General features: G+C 44.8%; 1 protein-coding gene across 1 annotated transcript in view; it reads left to right on the top strand.

Moving 5' to 3' along the window:
• LOC135554362 (Na(+)/H(+) exchange regulatory cofactor NHE-RF1-like) overlaps positions 1 to 16,230 on the top strand; it is a 33,683-nt gene that overhangs the window by 12,947 nt on the left and 4,506 nt on the right. Inside the window, exons 2-3 of the mRNA XM_064986629.1 lie at positions 10,789 to 10,959; positions 13,556 to 13,709. Of these exons, the coding sequence (XP_064842701.1) occupies positions 10,789 to 10,959; positions 13,556 to 13,709 (325 nt within the window). The remainder of the gene's footprint in view (positions 1 to 10,788; positions 10,960 to 13,555; positions 13,710 to 16,230) is intronic.

Below are 16,230 nucleotides of genomic sequence, written 5' to 3' on the forward strand. Positions count from 1 at the left end.
TGTTTAGTGAGTCTGCCAGGTCAGAGGCAGTTGGGATGACCAGGGATGTTCTCTTGAAAAGTGTGTGAGTTGGACATTTTTTTCTGTCTTGTAAAGCATTCAAAATGTAACAAGTACTTTTGGGTGTCAAGGAGTAAAAAGTACATTATTATCTTTAGGAATGTAGTGAAGTAAAAGTTGTCAAAAATATAAATACCCCCCCAAAAAACACTAAAGTAATACTGTTAAGTATTTTTACTTAAGTACTTTACACCACTGGACAGTAAGGGCTGCATTGTTCACCCCTGCCACACTGACTGAAAAACCAGGTTTACAACAGTGAGTTTGTCAGTCAGAAACATATTAACTCTCTCCCCTATAGTGGTTTGAAAGGGTCATTAAACTAAGCTCTTGTCAAAATTACACATGACAATCACGAGGCTAAGGATTTGTCCTATTCCACTGAGTAACCATGGAGCTTTTGACTTTGTCATCTCTGAGGTTATTCTTTCACCTGATCAAGGGGTGTTGCTCAGCTTTCTACCACTTATTAAAAGCCCAGGAGTTAGAAGCCCTGTTTAAAAGTTGCTGTGGTAGCAGTGGGCTGACTGCATGACAGATCTTTTGTATATAGAGGACTGCTGAGTGTGTGCGGAATGCCTGGGTAGATGATTTGCGTGGCGCGTGGCAGAGGAGGGTGCCTAGACTTTGGACATTATCGATGGCACAAAATGCAGCCATGTGCATCATGGAAAACTCTGCGAGAGCCAATGCCTTTCAGGCAGAGCAAGACACATTCTCTGTCCATTACAGCTGCAGTAGAATATCTCTTGTATGTCGTTATCATGAATTATAAAGTGGGTGGTTCAAACCCTGAATGCATCGGACCGTATACCAAGGGGTGGTTCAAACCCTGAATGCATCGGACCGTATACCAAGGGATGGTTCAAACCCTGAATGCATCGGACCGTATACCAAGGGGTGGTTCAAACCCTGAATGCATCGGACCGTATACCAAGGGGTGGTTCAAACCCTGAATGCATCGGACCGTATACCAAGGGGTGGTTCAAACCCTGAATGCATCGGACCGTATACCAAGGGGTGGTTCAAACCCTGAATGCATCAGACCGTATACCAAGGGGTGGTTCAAACCCTGAATGCATCAGACCGTATACCAAGGGGTGGTTCAAACCCTGAATGCATCCGACCGTATACCAAGGGGTGGTTCAAACCCTGAATGCATCGGACCGTATACCAAGGGGTGGTTCAAACCCTGAATGCATCAGACCGTATACCAAGGGGTGGTTCAAACCCTGAATGCATCAGACCGTATACCAAGGGGTGGTTCAAACCCTGAATGCATCAGACCGTATACCAAGGGGTGGTTCAAACCCTGAATGCATCAGACCGTATACCAAGGGGTGGTTCAAACCCTGAATGCATCGGACCGTATACCAAGGGTGTGACAAAAAATTGCAATTATTACGTTGGTAACCAGTTTTATAATAGCAATAAGGCACCTCCAGGTTGTTGTGATATATTGCCTATATGCCACGACTAAGGGCTGTATCCAGGCACTGCACGTTGCGTCGTGCTTAAGAACAGCCCTTAGCCATGGTATATTGGCCATATACCACACCCTCTCGGGCCTTACTGCTTAAGAATAACATGATTTAACATGAGTCTTTTTCCTGGATGTTGCCCTGTGGTTGAGTCACTCAGAGACCCTGGCATTCTGTAGTAATAATGCCACACGTTACCCGGCTCCAGTATGATGATGTCCTGGTGAATACACAGTAGTTACACTTCAGTCCTCCACTGGCTTCACATGGGGAAAATATGAACCAGGCATCTGGCAGAGTGGCAGCCGCTGGCATGGTGTATGAAGCTGTTTTCAAGCTGGTGAGGTGGTGACTTTGACAGCTGCCTTAGTGTTCCATTAGAAAGGCCCTCTGTGTCAAATATGGTCAGGGGAAGAGAATGAGAGGATGGACGATGCAAATTGCCTGAGATCATTAACCTTTGATATATTTTACTAGAGCTCATCATGATGTTTTACAGCTCTCCACATCAGATCAGGTTTGTATGGGATGACATCTCTGCTGTCAATCATTGACTCAGGTGCTGAAGAGACAGTGAAGCTCTCTTGACAGGGGTTTAGGTAAATAGTAAATATGGGTTAATATCAGGTAAGTATGAACTGAAAACAGCTACAAAAGAGTGAAATAAGTGATTTTGGTTGGTTTGTGCCTCCCAGGTATAAACAAGGCCAGTCAGTTTTAGTGGCAGTTCTTTGTCAGGAGTGTGTTTGAGGTGTTGCAGCTGTGTGGTGCCAGTTAAACAGAAGCTGTGGTGATACTGTACCTTATCTGGCATATACTGCTTCCTGTGGGGGTCGTGTGTTAAGGTGAACTGGGTTATATCACGCTCTGGGTGGGGGCTGTGAAATCTGTAACTTTCAGAAGAGATAAATTAAGAAAGAAGCAGCATCACCAGCAGCTGCAGATAGTTGAACATATCAGGCTTAATGATGCGGGTTAACAGTTGTGTGTAGATAAACTGTACTCTTAGAAAAACGGGTTCCAAAAGGGTTCTTCAGTTGTCCCCATAGAATAACCCTTTTTGGTTCCATGTAGAACCCTCTGTGGAAAGGGTTCTATGTGGAACCCATAAGGGTTCTACCTGGAACTAAAAGGGTCTACCTAGTACCAAAAAGTGTTATACAAAGGGTTCTCCAATGAGGACAGCCGAAGAAACCTTTTAGGTTATAGATAGCACCTTTTTACAGGTTTGCTTGTTGGTGTGTGCGTTGGTTTGTTAGTATGTTCAGGCTGGTTGGTTAGTTAGTGTGTGCAGTAGGCCTACAGTGGTTTTCTGGCCCTCGGTAGAGTGTATGCAGATGAAATTCACATTCTACAGCACAACAGCGGAGTCATGTCTTAATTGTAAATCTAACAATGACTCAATAATCTATGCCTTCTGGGAATACTTTAAATCTGGAAGTTGTGTGCGGAGTTAGAAAGTTGACCTTCATAAGTATTACCATGTAAATCTACTTTTAATCCATCTTTCTCCATATTTCAAGACATGTATGGGGGTGTAGTGAGATATCCAATGGGCTGGACAATTCTCTTCTCATCTTGAAAAAACATGTATACTTAACTGGAAATCAACCAATAGCCTAGTGGTTAGAGTGTTGGACTAGTAACCAAAAGGTTGCAAGTTCAAACCCCCGAGCTGACAAGGTACAAATCTGTCGTTCTGCCCCTGAACAGGCAGTTAACCCACTGTTCCTAGGTTGTCATTTAAAATAAGAATTTGTTCTTAACTGACTTGCCTAGTAAAAAAAAGGTAAAAAAAAATTCCTTCATCGTTAAAACAATGGAAAGGTCAATTGCTTTATTATCTAAATGTTGAAAGTGCGTGAGTGACGAAGAGAAACAGGATGGTGCAGTTTGAGGCCATGAGAGGGATGCAGATGCTGGAGAGGGCAGTGTGAGCAGGTGGGTCTGGGTAGGTGTGATGTCGTTGATTTTTGTGTATGTTTCGTATTGTTAAAAAATGTATATAATAATCATACACATTTTTTTGAGTGTAGGCAAACAGAGAGAAGAAGTGTGTCTCGGCTTGAGGTTAGTTGCAATTGAAAGCCCGGTACGTAGCAGGAAGGAAGAAATGGACTGAACCAGAGTCATTATCTCCAATGACCTACCTGCTCCACAGGTCCCCTTCCTAGACTTGGACTGGATGACGATGACATGATGGCTGTTCTATTTTTGCATCAGGCCATAGTAAAACATCTGGCACAATTGGCAGTCAGGGAAAGCCTGGTATTGAATTATGACTCAAATGCTTTTAGTCAGTTTCAAGTAAGACCCCAAGGTTTGTTAATGTGTTTGTTCGTACTGAAAGTGTTCCACTTGTTCATATGAAACTAGGGTTTCTGGTTGAGCCCACGTGTCCACAGTCGTAGGCCATAGATGATGGTGATCACAATATTTTTTCTTCCCTAAAAAGAAGATAGAGATGGTTCTTGGTAAGGTTCTGCTTCTCCTTCCTCCTGACACCTCCATATAGAGGGTGTTAGTGAGTCCCTACATGAGAATGACAGAGGACATTTCCCATTATGGCGTCTGTGAGCGCACTGGCAGCGCCATTGAGCCCATCTCCATTTTGAAGTAGTCATTTTTCTTCTTCTACTACTTCAGAGTTGGTAAACAAACTGAAAGGGTGCATACTGCAGCTGGAGTGTGTTGTCTGAACAGGTATAAAGTCAAGGTTGGTGATTTACTGTCACTTCAGTTATGGAATGTTTGCTCAGGTCCCACCTGATGACCTGGATGGAATTATGTGATCCTTCCTTAACTTCAAAATGGTGAAAGTCCTCAATGGCGCTGCCCTTGCGAAAAGGGGCTTTCCGGGCACTAGAGTCCTCTATCATTCTCTCTGGTGACAGCCAATGACCTGTCAGAACAGCTCCGACCACTGACTTACTGTAAGTCACAGCTTTAGAAAGGGATGAGCCTCTGTACGCCTGTGTGCCTTTAAATCCTCGTAGCTGTAAAACAGTACGGTCACATTTGCTTAATGGTTTCGGTAACCAGCATGTAGAAATACCCATAAGACACTGTCTCTAATTTACACTGGAAGCGTAGTCAAACCAACTCATTATTGTCCATCAAGTTGTGGGCGGGATGGAAAATGGCTGTTTGTTTTTTCTACGTCTTCTGTGTGGTAGATGTGAGTGCTGTAACCAGTGGGACTGCAGGTGTAGGGGTGTGTATCTGTATTGTGTATTTATTTCTCTTGCATGTGAGGAAGTTGACTTCAGAGGGAAGAGTATGCTTCAGGAAAGAAGTAGCAGTTCCTGCGCTGCGCACTTCCCCCTCTTGATGGAAACGGTTGTGCCATCTTCATCCAGTGAACATGTTCGGCTAGGAACCCATTCTCTTACACTCACCGTATGTCAAATCTATGCCTAAGCATTTCAAATAGTCCACAAAGCACAATACTTTCTCTGGCTTTGAAAATGCTTACTAGTATGGTTATTTCTGATGATTCAGGATTTGCAAAACCTTGTCATTTATTCACATAAATGTTAATACTAACTGTGTTGTAACTGTTGTCTCAGTTTCTCTCCCTGTATTAACTGTTATTCATGAGGTGTTGCTTCTCAGTTGACCGGAGATATGAGGTTCCTGTGTGGGACCACAGACCCCAGAGATTATGACTGTTAGAAACCTCCTCATCTAGAACACAAGGTGATGTAGATATGTAGGTGTGGGGGATAGAGATGAGAGCGTGGATATTCCTGAGAGGTCACTGAACTCAACGTGATTGGAGCACAAAGTGCCCATATGTGAGATCTCTGGGAGCTTTAAAGGAACATGTTGTTTTAAAGTAAAGGCTTGGAAACAACTATGCAGGAGTTGTAGCACACAGTGTTCCTATTTACAGTATATAATTACCACAGGAATTTTTCATTTCCTAAAACAAGATAAAGCTTAATATGCTTAATATGATGGAATGAATTGAATGTTAACTCTGTAATAGTTGGTCCCTGTAATCTTCCCCCACCTGATTGGTTACCATGACCAAACCCTTCCCTTTTAGAATTTGGAACCAGTAACTGCCTTTCCCGAGTTGGACTTACTTTCCAGCGTTCCTCTCCCACATTCTCCAAATATCATGCCTTGATAGAGAGAAGTAGGTTCTGGGAACCATTCAAAACAAAATAAAGAGTGAAAAGATTAGACAAATATTTCTGTCCTGAGACTGAACTTAGGTCACGGCTAAGCTTATCTAAAACAAATAGTGGTTTCATGTGGGAGACTTTTATAATACAGAGGCAGACAGACAGTCACCCTAATTTTTCCAATAGCACACCATGGCATTTGCTATGGGTATTCCCTATATTCTGTCAAAGCTGCATTGTGTTTTCTCCCGTTTAGTGCCTAATGAATGTGACGCAGGCAATTGCGCAGGGGGGTGTGACTGTAAAACTGTCTGTTTGGGCTGACTGTTTTAAAAGCTGACTACTGCAGGTGACTGTTGTTCTTATGGTATCTTCCATGCGTTACTCCCTTCCTGCAGTGGTTGAATGCACACACACACACACACACACACACACACACACACACACACACACACACACACACACACACACACACACACACACACACACACACACACACACACACACACACACACACACACACACACACACACACACACACAGAGGACATGCAGTAGGAGTGAAGCAAGGTTTCCTCCCCAGGAGAAGGCCCTGGTTTGTGTGTGTGCAGCAGATTCCACAGATTCCGTGCCCTCCCGGAGATTCTTCCCTGCTCCCGACACAAACTGTCTTCTGTTATCTCAGCCACCCTGCCAAGGTCCCTTTCTGTTGGTTGGCAGGGACACTCAACATTGACCAGTTGACCTCATCCTTCCTGGCTGTGTTCTGCTGTGAGTGTCTGTTATTAAAGCTGCAATATGTAACTTTTTGGGAGACCTGTCCAAATGCCCATAGAAATGATAGTTATAGACCTGTCATTCTCATCGAAAGCAAGTCTAAGACGTGGTAGATCTGTTCTATGTGCTCTATTTCTATGCTTCCCTTTCTCACAAGACCCAAAAGGTCTTTTACTTTCGGTTTTGTACACCAGCTTCAAATAGTTAAAATACTATATTGTTTGGTTATGGAAAATATATTTCACAGCGATTTCGATGGTAGAATGATTTTCTACACTATACTTGCTTGTTTTGTGACATTAACTGACATTAGGACTAGCTATTTGAATTTTAGCAACCAGGAAATGACGGAGCAATTTCTGCAAAGTCCACCTTAAGAGGAATAGGAGTCCAATTGGACTGAAACAGATCTGTCCTGGTCAGACACTGGGCTTAGTGCTCCTGTAAAATGTGTGGTAAGCCTTGTGCAGTGGACAGTCAATGGGATCTACATACCAGAAGGACATCCTCAAGCCATGCTGTATTTTTCTTATCTACCATGACTTCCATGACCAAGGGGTTTCTAGCCTTCAGTTTGAAGGACGCAGGTGCACCCTCAGTCTCTCTTCTTCATTTTGAAGGGAAAATCCTTTGTGGCGTACAGTTTGCAGTTTGTGTTTAATTATGTAGCAAAACGGAGATTTCACACCAAAAACAGGAAGCAGAGAAACCACTGTAGCCAGCTTTTCAGTTTAACCAGGACTTTGGCCTTCGGATATAGAGGGACCACACCAAGAATTACTCAGGGAGAATTAAGTTCCAATTAATGTGCTTTTCCTGCATACTTTCCAATTTTCTCTTCTTTCCTCTACTTTCCCTCTAAATATGCTTGTTTGGTCCTTATTAAAGTATTTATTATTTATTATTTTAATTTATTATATCAATATGTTGTGACAGTTTTGATTTACTCAGTTTGGAATGTAATATTTTATATGGAGGTCTGGAATGAAGAACATGGAGGAGAATCAGACCAGATTAACATGTAAGATGGTTGTCAGTTTCATCGGATGCATCAGATACTCAACTTAAGTCTGATTGGCAGGATCAGTGTTTGGCACTCTCCTGTTGCTCCCTATCCTCCCAGCCATGTTCAACTCTGTTCCTCCGACTAGACATGTTCCTCCTACAGAGACATGTAATGAATTCAGGGTTATTGCGTTTTGCGTTATTGATGTTGTCTCAGAGAGGATCAGTATTTGTCTTTGACAGCGAGAATGGTCTACTGAACAGTCTCTTCATGATAGACCCGTTAGCTCTCAAGCTGTTGCCTCTTGACGTGGCTGAGGGACCGTATGTGTTGTGGGGGAGGGGCTTTGCCTGGGCCATTCCTGAAAGCGGGAAGCAGGTGGAGTCTTCAGGAAGCCTGTCTTTTCCTAGACCTCTACTCCACAGAAGGAGAGGCTGCGGCTCGTTGGAAGGGGGAAGGCTTTGTGTGCCATTCTTTAAACAAAAGGCTTCTTCCTTTCTGAGTCTCAGTGACGACAGCACTCCACCCAGCAGCCTGCCCCCTTTTTTTACTCACTGATTGGACTGGCTAATACAGCACTTTACTCCTCCTTAAGACTGCAATCAACTTACATAAGACAAAGGCTATTGGTCATTCATGACTGCTCCGTGTTGATGTAGTGTGTGTGTGTGATTGGCTGATGGATTCTAGAATCTCTATTATTCAGTGGAAGTTTACATACACTTAGGTTGGAGTCATTAAAACTCGTTTTTCAAACACTCCGCAAATTTCTTGTTAACAAACTATAGTTTTGGCAAGTGGGTTAGGACATCCACTTTGTGCATGACACAAGTCATTTTTCCAACAATTGTTTACAGACAGATTATTTCTCTTATTCACTGTATAACAATTTCAGTGGGTCAGAAGTTTACCATACACTACGTTGACTGTGCTTTTAAATAGCTTGGAAAATTCCAGAAAATTGTGTCATGGCTTTAGAAGCCTCTGATAGGCTAATTGACATAATTTTAGTCAATTGGAAGTGTACCTGTGGGATGTATTTCAAAGCCTACCTTCAAACTCAGTGCCTTTTTGCTTGACATCATGGGAAAATATAAAGAAATCAGCCAAGACCTCAGAAAAAAAAATTGTAGACCTCCACAAGTCTGGTTCATCCTTGGGAGCAATTTCCAAACGCCTGAAGATACCACGTTCATCTGTACAAACAATAGTATGCAAGTATAAACACCATGGGACCAGCCAGCCATCATACTTCTAATGAAGGAGACGCGTTCTGTCTCCTAGAGGTGAACATACTTTGGTGCGAAAAGTGCAAATCAATCCCAGAATAACAGCAAAGTACCTTGTGAAGATGCTGGAGGAAAAAGTACAAAAGTATCTATATCCACAGTAAAACGAGTCCTATATTGACATAACCTGAAAGGCTGCTCAGCATGGAAGAAGCCACTGCTCCAAACCCCGCATAAAAAAGCCAGACTATGGTTTGCAACTGCACATGGGGACAAAGATCGTACTTTATGGAGAAATGTCCTCTAGTCTGATGAAACAAAAATAGTACTGTTTGGCCATAATGACCATCGTTATGTTTGGAGGTTAAAAGGGGGATGCTTACAAGCTGAAGAACACCATCCCAACCGTGAAGCACGGGGGTGGCAGCATCATGTTGTGGGGGTGCTTTGCTGCAGGAGGGGCTGGTGCACTTCACAAAATAGATGGCATCATTAGGAGGTAACATTTTGTGGATATTGAAGCCACATCTCAAGACATCAGTCAGGAAGTTAAAGCTTGGTCGCAAATGGGTCTTCCAAATGGACAATGACCCCAAGCATACTTCCGTTGTGGCAAAATGGTTTAAGGACAACAAAGTCAAGGGATTGGAGTGGCCATCACAAAGCCCTGACCTCAAACCTATAGAAAATTTGTGGGCAGAACTGAAAAAGCGTGAAACCTGACTTACAGCAGCTCTGTCAGGAGGAATAGGCCAAAATTCACCGAACTTATTGTGGGAAGCAAGTTAAACAATATAAAGGCAATGCTACCAAACACTAAGTGTGTATATGTACACTTCTGACCTACTCAGAATGTGATGAAAGAAATAAAAGCTGAAAGAAATCATTATTTCTATTATTATTCTGACATTTCACATTCTTAAAATAAGGTGGTGATCCTAATTGACCTAAGACGGAATGTTTACTAGGATTAAATGTCAGGAATTGAGAAACTGAGTTTAAATGTATTTGGCTAAGGTGAATGTAAACTTCCAACTTCATCTGTAGGTGTCAATCAAAGTCTCGTCAAAAGTGTATTTGGAAAAACTGATTACGTCAATAATCATATTGGCCAAAGGGGGAGTATGGGGTTGTTGGGTCAGAGAGACATTTATTATGATTGTGTCATTTGTTTGGCTCCTGTTCTATATCTGTGCTGTATTTAACTCTGCACCTACTTTCCCTGAGGCTTTGTAAAACTCTGTGAAAGGTCCCCTTACTAAAAAAAGACTACTTGTGTTCTCTTACCGACGGATGGGAGTAGCTGGACTTGGTTGAGTTTTTTCCTGGATGACAATACAGTGCTATGTCTTCCTGTCATCTCAGAGAGGCAGGAGGACAGGGGTCACCTCCCAGCCTGCTATTGTCCTGCCCTGGTCTCACTGGGCTGACTGGGCTCACACAACACAGGGGCCGGGCCCTCAGGAACTGGCCCTTCCTCAGGCCGGGGTAGAGGCTCCATGCCTCCTGGCTCCTGCCCTGCCCCTCCCAGTCCTCTCTACACTAACACAGCTCCAGTCACATGCTCTGTACACCCTCATATTATGTCAGACACCTTTCCTTCCTCTGGTGTAATTTTAGTCTGATTTGATCATCAATGTCAGAGTCATGGTCTTAAATGTAGCCTATTACTGCATTTCATACCATATCAGCATACTGGATTGGATGTATGGGAAGGGGAAGGAAGGGAAAGGGAAGGGGGTATCTAGTCAGTTGGCACAACTGAATCCATTCAACTGAAATGTGTCTTCCGCATTTAACCCAACCCCTTCACGTTCACGTCAGTTGTAGTTGGGGGTTAACTGTCTTGATCAATGGCTTGGAGATTCAAACCAACGACCTTTCGGTTACTGGCCCAATACCTCTAGGCTACCTGCCGCCTGATATTGGGATGTATTAGATATTAATGGTAAAGGAAAAATGCTTTTTTGTGAATGTGAATCATTTCATGTAAGTTCTGTGAATGTGATTCATTGTCTTAGCACAGGAAACCAGGAGAGCGGAAGGAGAAAGTAGATTCTCCAACAGGAGAATTCAACTAACTGTGTTTCATCTCTTCATCAGGACGTGCAGAGTGAGCTGAGGCCGCGTCTGTGTGTGATCAAGAAGGGGCCTCATGGCTACGGCTTCAACCTGCACAGTGAGAAGGCCAGACCAGGCCAGTATATCAGAGCAGTGGATGAGGACTCACCTGCACAGAGGTCAGGCCTGCTGGCCAAGGACATGATAGTACAGGTAACTATTTAGCTCACCTTTGACCTCTGGCATCATATTGTATTATTATTATTATTCCATGTATAGTCATAGTACATTACTATTGTTAGTAGTATTCAATGCACAGTACTATTATTACTGTATAGTAGTAAGTGGAATAATATTGTATGAATGAAAATAATTCTGTTTGTCATGCAAGCTTTTCTAAAACTACGGGACTTGTCTTTAATGGCCTTGGCACAATTCAGTCATGTTGAAGTTGAAGTGTGGAGTGAGGAGGACTGTGAGTGGTAGTAACAGTCTCTGTGTGGGGTCCTAATCTCATAGGAGGGGAGAGGTGGACACTGTCACTGGGAGTTAGCTCAGACTGGGATAATCCAGCTTTGTCACTGGTGACTTGTCTGCACTCCACCACCCCAGTCTATCCTGCTCATTACTCACTACTGTAGAACAGGGTGGGTGGGTGTGTATTGTCAGAGGTGTGTATGGCTGCCTGGCTGCCCTCATTCTACTCGAGCCACGTTTGTAAATGAGTTTCTGCTATTCCCCAGCAGCCATGTGAGACTGCCATAGAAAAGGAGAAGAGAGGAGAGTTGAATGCTTGAGACAGAGGGGGGGTTCCATCCCCCAGCAGGCCCCACACTCCCACCACCCACTGAGGACTGTATTCTCTCTGTTAAATGGACAGCTATTGTTACTGCCCAAGCACGTATTGTTTGGTCTCCTTCCTAGGACTGTGGGAGACAGGCAGGCCCACCCTATGACCGACACAGATACACACACATGCACGCATTACACTCATGTGCATTACACACGTACACACCCACAGACACGTTATTATTTTGATTTTTATATGTTAACTTTATTTAATTAGGCAAGTTACGTACACACACATGCACACACATGCACACACACAAAGATACCCATGCACACATGCACGCACACACACACACACACACACACACACACACACACACACACACACACACACACACACACACACACACACACACACACACACACACACACACACACACACACACACACACACACACACACACACACACACACACACACACACACACACACACGTGCACAAAATACACACTTAGAGCTCACAGAACCAACACATACAAGTACACACATGCTATCTCAGCAGTGGTTCCTCAGAATGTTCAGCTGTCTGGGGAACAGATGACACTATGACATATGCTGGGCCAATGGCCTGATGGCTGAGATGGTGTTGCTAAGCACTCTCTGGCTACCAGCAGTTGTTGCTATCCAAGAACCTACTGTATGAAGAGAAAGGAAAGTAGAATGTTTTTGCACCCCTTTATGTTTTCTCTGAATTGTACACTGTTCTCTTCAGCAATGTTTCATTTGTATTCAGACTGCGTACTACGGATTCTTATGCAACAGTGAAGAGTTTGACACTCATTTCTCAAGCCCCTGGGAGAGCTTCACTTCCTCTCTGTGTGTGTGCAGCAGCATATTCTGTGTTTGTGTGGAGAGACAGGATTTCCTGCTGGACAACAGATTGATAATATTGAAAACTGAGTCCTGGCTTTGATAAACAGGTTATCGTCCTCGTTGTGAGAACAATGGAAATATGCAAGAAATAGTTTCCCATAAATAGTTAGTTACTTGAACAAACTATGGTGCTGATGTGAAAGGGAAACCTGTAGTTTTAGGCTGTTGGACTAGCCTTCACCGTTTTGACTTGGTAAACTATAGTTACACTACTTATACAACTAAGGAGTTAATGCTTCATGAGCTGATTTGTGCAGACATGACTCTTGTGTCTGTGTGTTTTGAAGTTCCTTACACTCTCTCTCCCCTTCTCTCCCCTCTGTCTCTATCCCCCTCTCTCCCTCTCTCGCTCTCTGTTTCGCTCCCCCCCTCTCTCACCCTCTCTGTCTCTCTCCCCATCTATCTCTCCGTCTCTCCCCCCCACCCCGTTCTGTCTCTCCCCCATCTATCTCTCCGTCTCCCCCTCTCTGTTTCTCTCGCTCCTGTTTCCTCCCCCCTCTCTCACCCTCTCTGTCTCTCTCCCCATCTATCTCTCCGTCTCTCCCCCTCTCTCCCTCTCTCTGCTCTCTGTTTCGCCCCATCCCCCCTCTCTCTCACCCTCTCTGTCTCTCTCCCCATCTATCTCTCCGTCTCTCCCCCTCTCTCCCTCTCTCGCTCTCTGTTTCGCTCCCCCCCTCTCTCACCCTCTCTGTCTCTCTCCCCATCTATCTCTCCGTCTCTCCCCCTCTCTCCCTCTCTCGCTCTCTGTTTCGCTCCCCCTCTCTCACCCTCTCTGTCTCTCTCCCCATCTATCTCTCCGTCTCTCCCCCTCTCTCCCTCTCTCGCTCTCTGTTTCGCTCCCCCCTCTCTCACCCTCTCTGTCTCTCTCCCCATCTATCTCTCCGTCTCTCCCCCTCTCTCCCCCTCTCTCGCTCTCTGTTTCGCTCCCCCCTCTCTCACCCTCTCTGTCTCTCTCCCCATCTATCTATCCGTCTCTCCCCCTCTCTCCCTCTCTCGCTCTCCCCCCCCCTCACCCTCTCTGTCTCTCTCCCCACCCCCGTTCTGTCTCTCTCCCCATCTATCTCTCCGTCTCTCCCCCTCTCTCCAGGTGAATGGTATGACAGTGGAGGGGAAGCAGCACTCGGAGGTGGTGGCAGCCATCAAGTCTGGTGGTGAGGAAACCTCTCTTCTGGTTGTGGACACAGAGACAGATGGCTTCTTCAGGAGGTGCAGAGTCACTCCCACCCCAGAACACCTCACAGGTGAGACCAGAGATCTACAAGAAAGGGCCAGAACTCAGTGGATGCAGTTTGGCTGGATTACTGATCCTTTCTGTAGACATACGTGTCCAGGTATTCACACACACAACCGACGTTATCAGTTTGTACATTCCTCACTGTGTGTGTGAAGGACAGACCTCTGAAGCCCCTCACTCACACGATCCCTGACGGACATGGGAATCGTTATCAGATCTGAGTTAGCCTCACAGTGTAAGGAAGCTGTTTTGCCTCTGCAATCACCTCATCATTTTTTTAATTTAAACTTTATTTAACTAGGCAGGTAATAATTAAACCGCTTACTTCTCCTTTAACAGCCTCATTCAAGGTCTATAGTCCCCAGAGGTTTCTCTCTCAGGCCTGATCTCGTACCCCCCTGTCCCCCTGTCCTTGGTAAACACTAGCAGATTAAGGGTCTGTCTGACTGCTTGGCCAGGCTCCTCTGCTCCTCTGCTCCTCTCTCTCTGCCAAGGAACACAGACACAGAGACACACACAGATACTGAGCTCATCTCATTTCCTGTCCCCTCACGTTGTTTGCTCGAGGTACAACATCCTAACTCTTAGGTACGGATCTAGAATCAGCTTAACTTCCCTGAATGTCAACCACTATTAGGGGCTAAATGCAAACTTCCCCCAACTGTCTAGGGGCAACTTCCCCCAACAACCACTGTGCTCTTCACAAAGAGAAGGATGTTGTACCTCTGAAAGACCCTAGAGGGAGCCACAGCCTGTAAATTGACTCCAGTGCTGGAGAGTCTGGCTGAAGGTTGGCATTTATTGTCATGAATTTTGCCCTGGAGGGTCACTAGCTGGCACAGCCACAAAATCTTAAAATCAGATTTTTCACCTAACCTTAACCATAACCTTAACCACACTGCTAACCCTAACCTTAAAATAAGACCTTAAAAGCACATCTTTGCTTTCATACATTTTTACAATATAGTCAATAATTACTTTGTAGCTGGCCCATCTAGCGGGAATCGTTTGGTTATGCCTCCAAGGCAAGATTCATGACAATAAACGTAAAGCTGCGTTTGGCTTGGGAGGCCAACTGTGCCCAAGTAACACTTGTTGAAACAGGGCGGTGGCCCATGACAGCACGGCTGGCTACTCTGAGTGCCATTCTGATGCCAACGGCCTCATAGAACGATGATGCCAGACCAGCCGACGCTATGACAACCATATGGGTGTGGAGGAAATCGGTGCCCTCTGTGTCTGGGACATGAATATTAGTCAGTGTGTGTGCTGAAAATACCCCACACACACCACCCCACACACTTCACCCCACACATACCACACCACACCACACAGACCACACCACCCCACACACACCAACACCCTGCCCCAGACTGCCTTTATATTGCCTCTGCTTGAAGCTCTGCCCTAAACAACAGCTGCTGTCTGATCAGGCCAAAGATACTGTTTATTAAAAAGGTTACCTGTCTGTGCCTCTGAGTGAACCGTTAATAAGATGGTGGGTAGAAGTAGACAATGTTTATTTTTCATTTAACTAGGCAAGTCAGTTAAGAACAAACTCTTATTGATAATGACAGCCTAGGAACAGTGGGTTAAGTGCCTTGTTCAGGGGCAGAACAACAGATATTTACCTTGTCAGCTCTGGGATTTGATCTAGCAACCTTTTGGTTACTGGCCCAACGCTCTAACCTACCTGCCACCCCTGTCAGTTAGTGTCTTCCATGCTATTTGACCTAACTGGGAGTTTTATGCTTATTTAGTGCGCCAATAAAAATACAGTAGCTGCTTTGTTGTGATAAGAATGTCCTCTGTTTTACATGGAGGCATGTTGTTGTGTTCTGAGTCCACACTGGTTGTTTAGACAAGCATTTCACCTGCAATAACATCTGCTAAAGATGTGTATGTGACCAATAACATTTGATTTGATTTGACAGCTATCCATTGGCACGGTTACACCTCCAAGTTGACTGATGATGGACATGCTGTGTCCTCTGAATGAGTGAAGCAGTAGAAGGAGATATAACTCCTGTTCTATCCAGGGGGATATATGGTCAGGTCTTAGTCCTATCTAACTTCCTTTGGTTTCTGCTATCGGCTTCTAAATCTGACTTAAAAATGCCCAACAGGAGCAAAATTCCATTGAGGCGTTGCCCAGGTAACTGCTCTCTCGTGTTGCCCACTCAGAGGGCACCTGACCACCTTGACTTTGGTACACACTCAAGCACGTACAGCATGCGCACACATACATGTGTGTGCGAACACGTGGCCAGACACACACACACACACACACACACACACACACACACACACACACACACACACACACACACACACACACACACACACACACACACACACACACACACACACACACACACACACACACACACACACACACACACACACACACATGGATGGACACACACTCCCCTCTCGCCTCCCCTCTCGCCAGCACTTGTGTTTGGTTTCCAAGGCGCTGGCTCCAAGTGGCCTCTCAGCCTGTAGTGTTAGCTGTATTGGGACTGAAG

The sequence above is a fragment of the Oncorhynchus masou genome, chromosome 14 (assembly GCF_036934945.1).
Source record: "Oncorhynchus masou masou isolate Uvic2021 chromosome 14, UVic_Omas_1.1, whole genome shotgun sequence".
Taxonomy (NCBI): domain Eukaryota; kingdom Metazoa; phylum Chordata; class Actinopteri; order Salmoniformes; family Salmonidae; genus Oncorhynchus; species Oncorhynchus masou.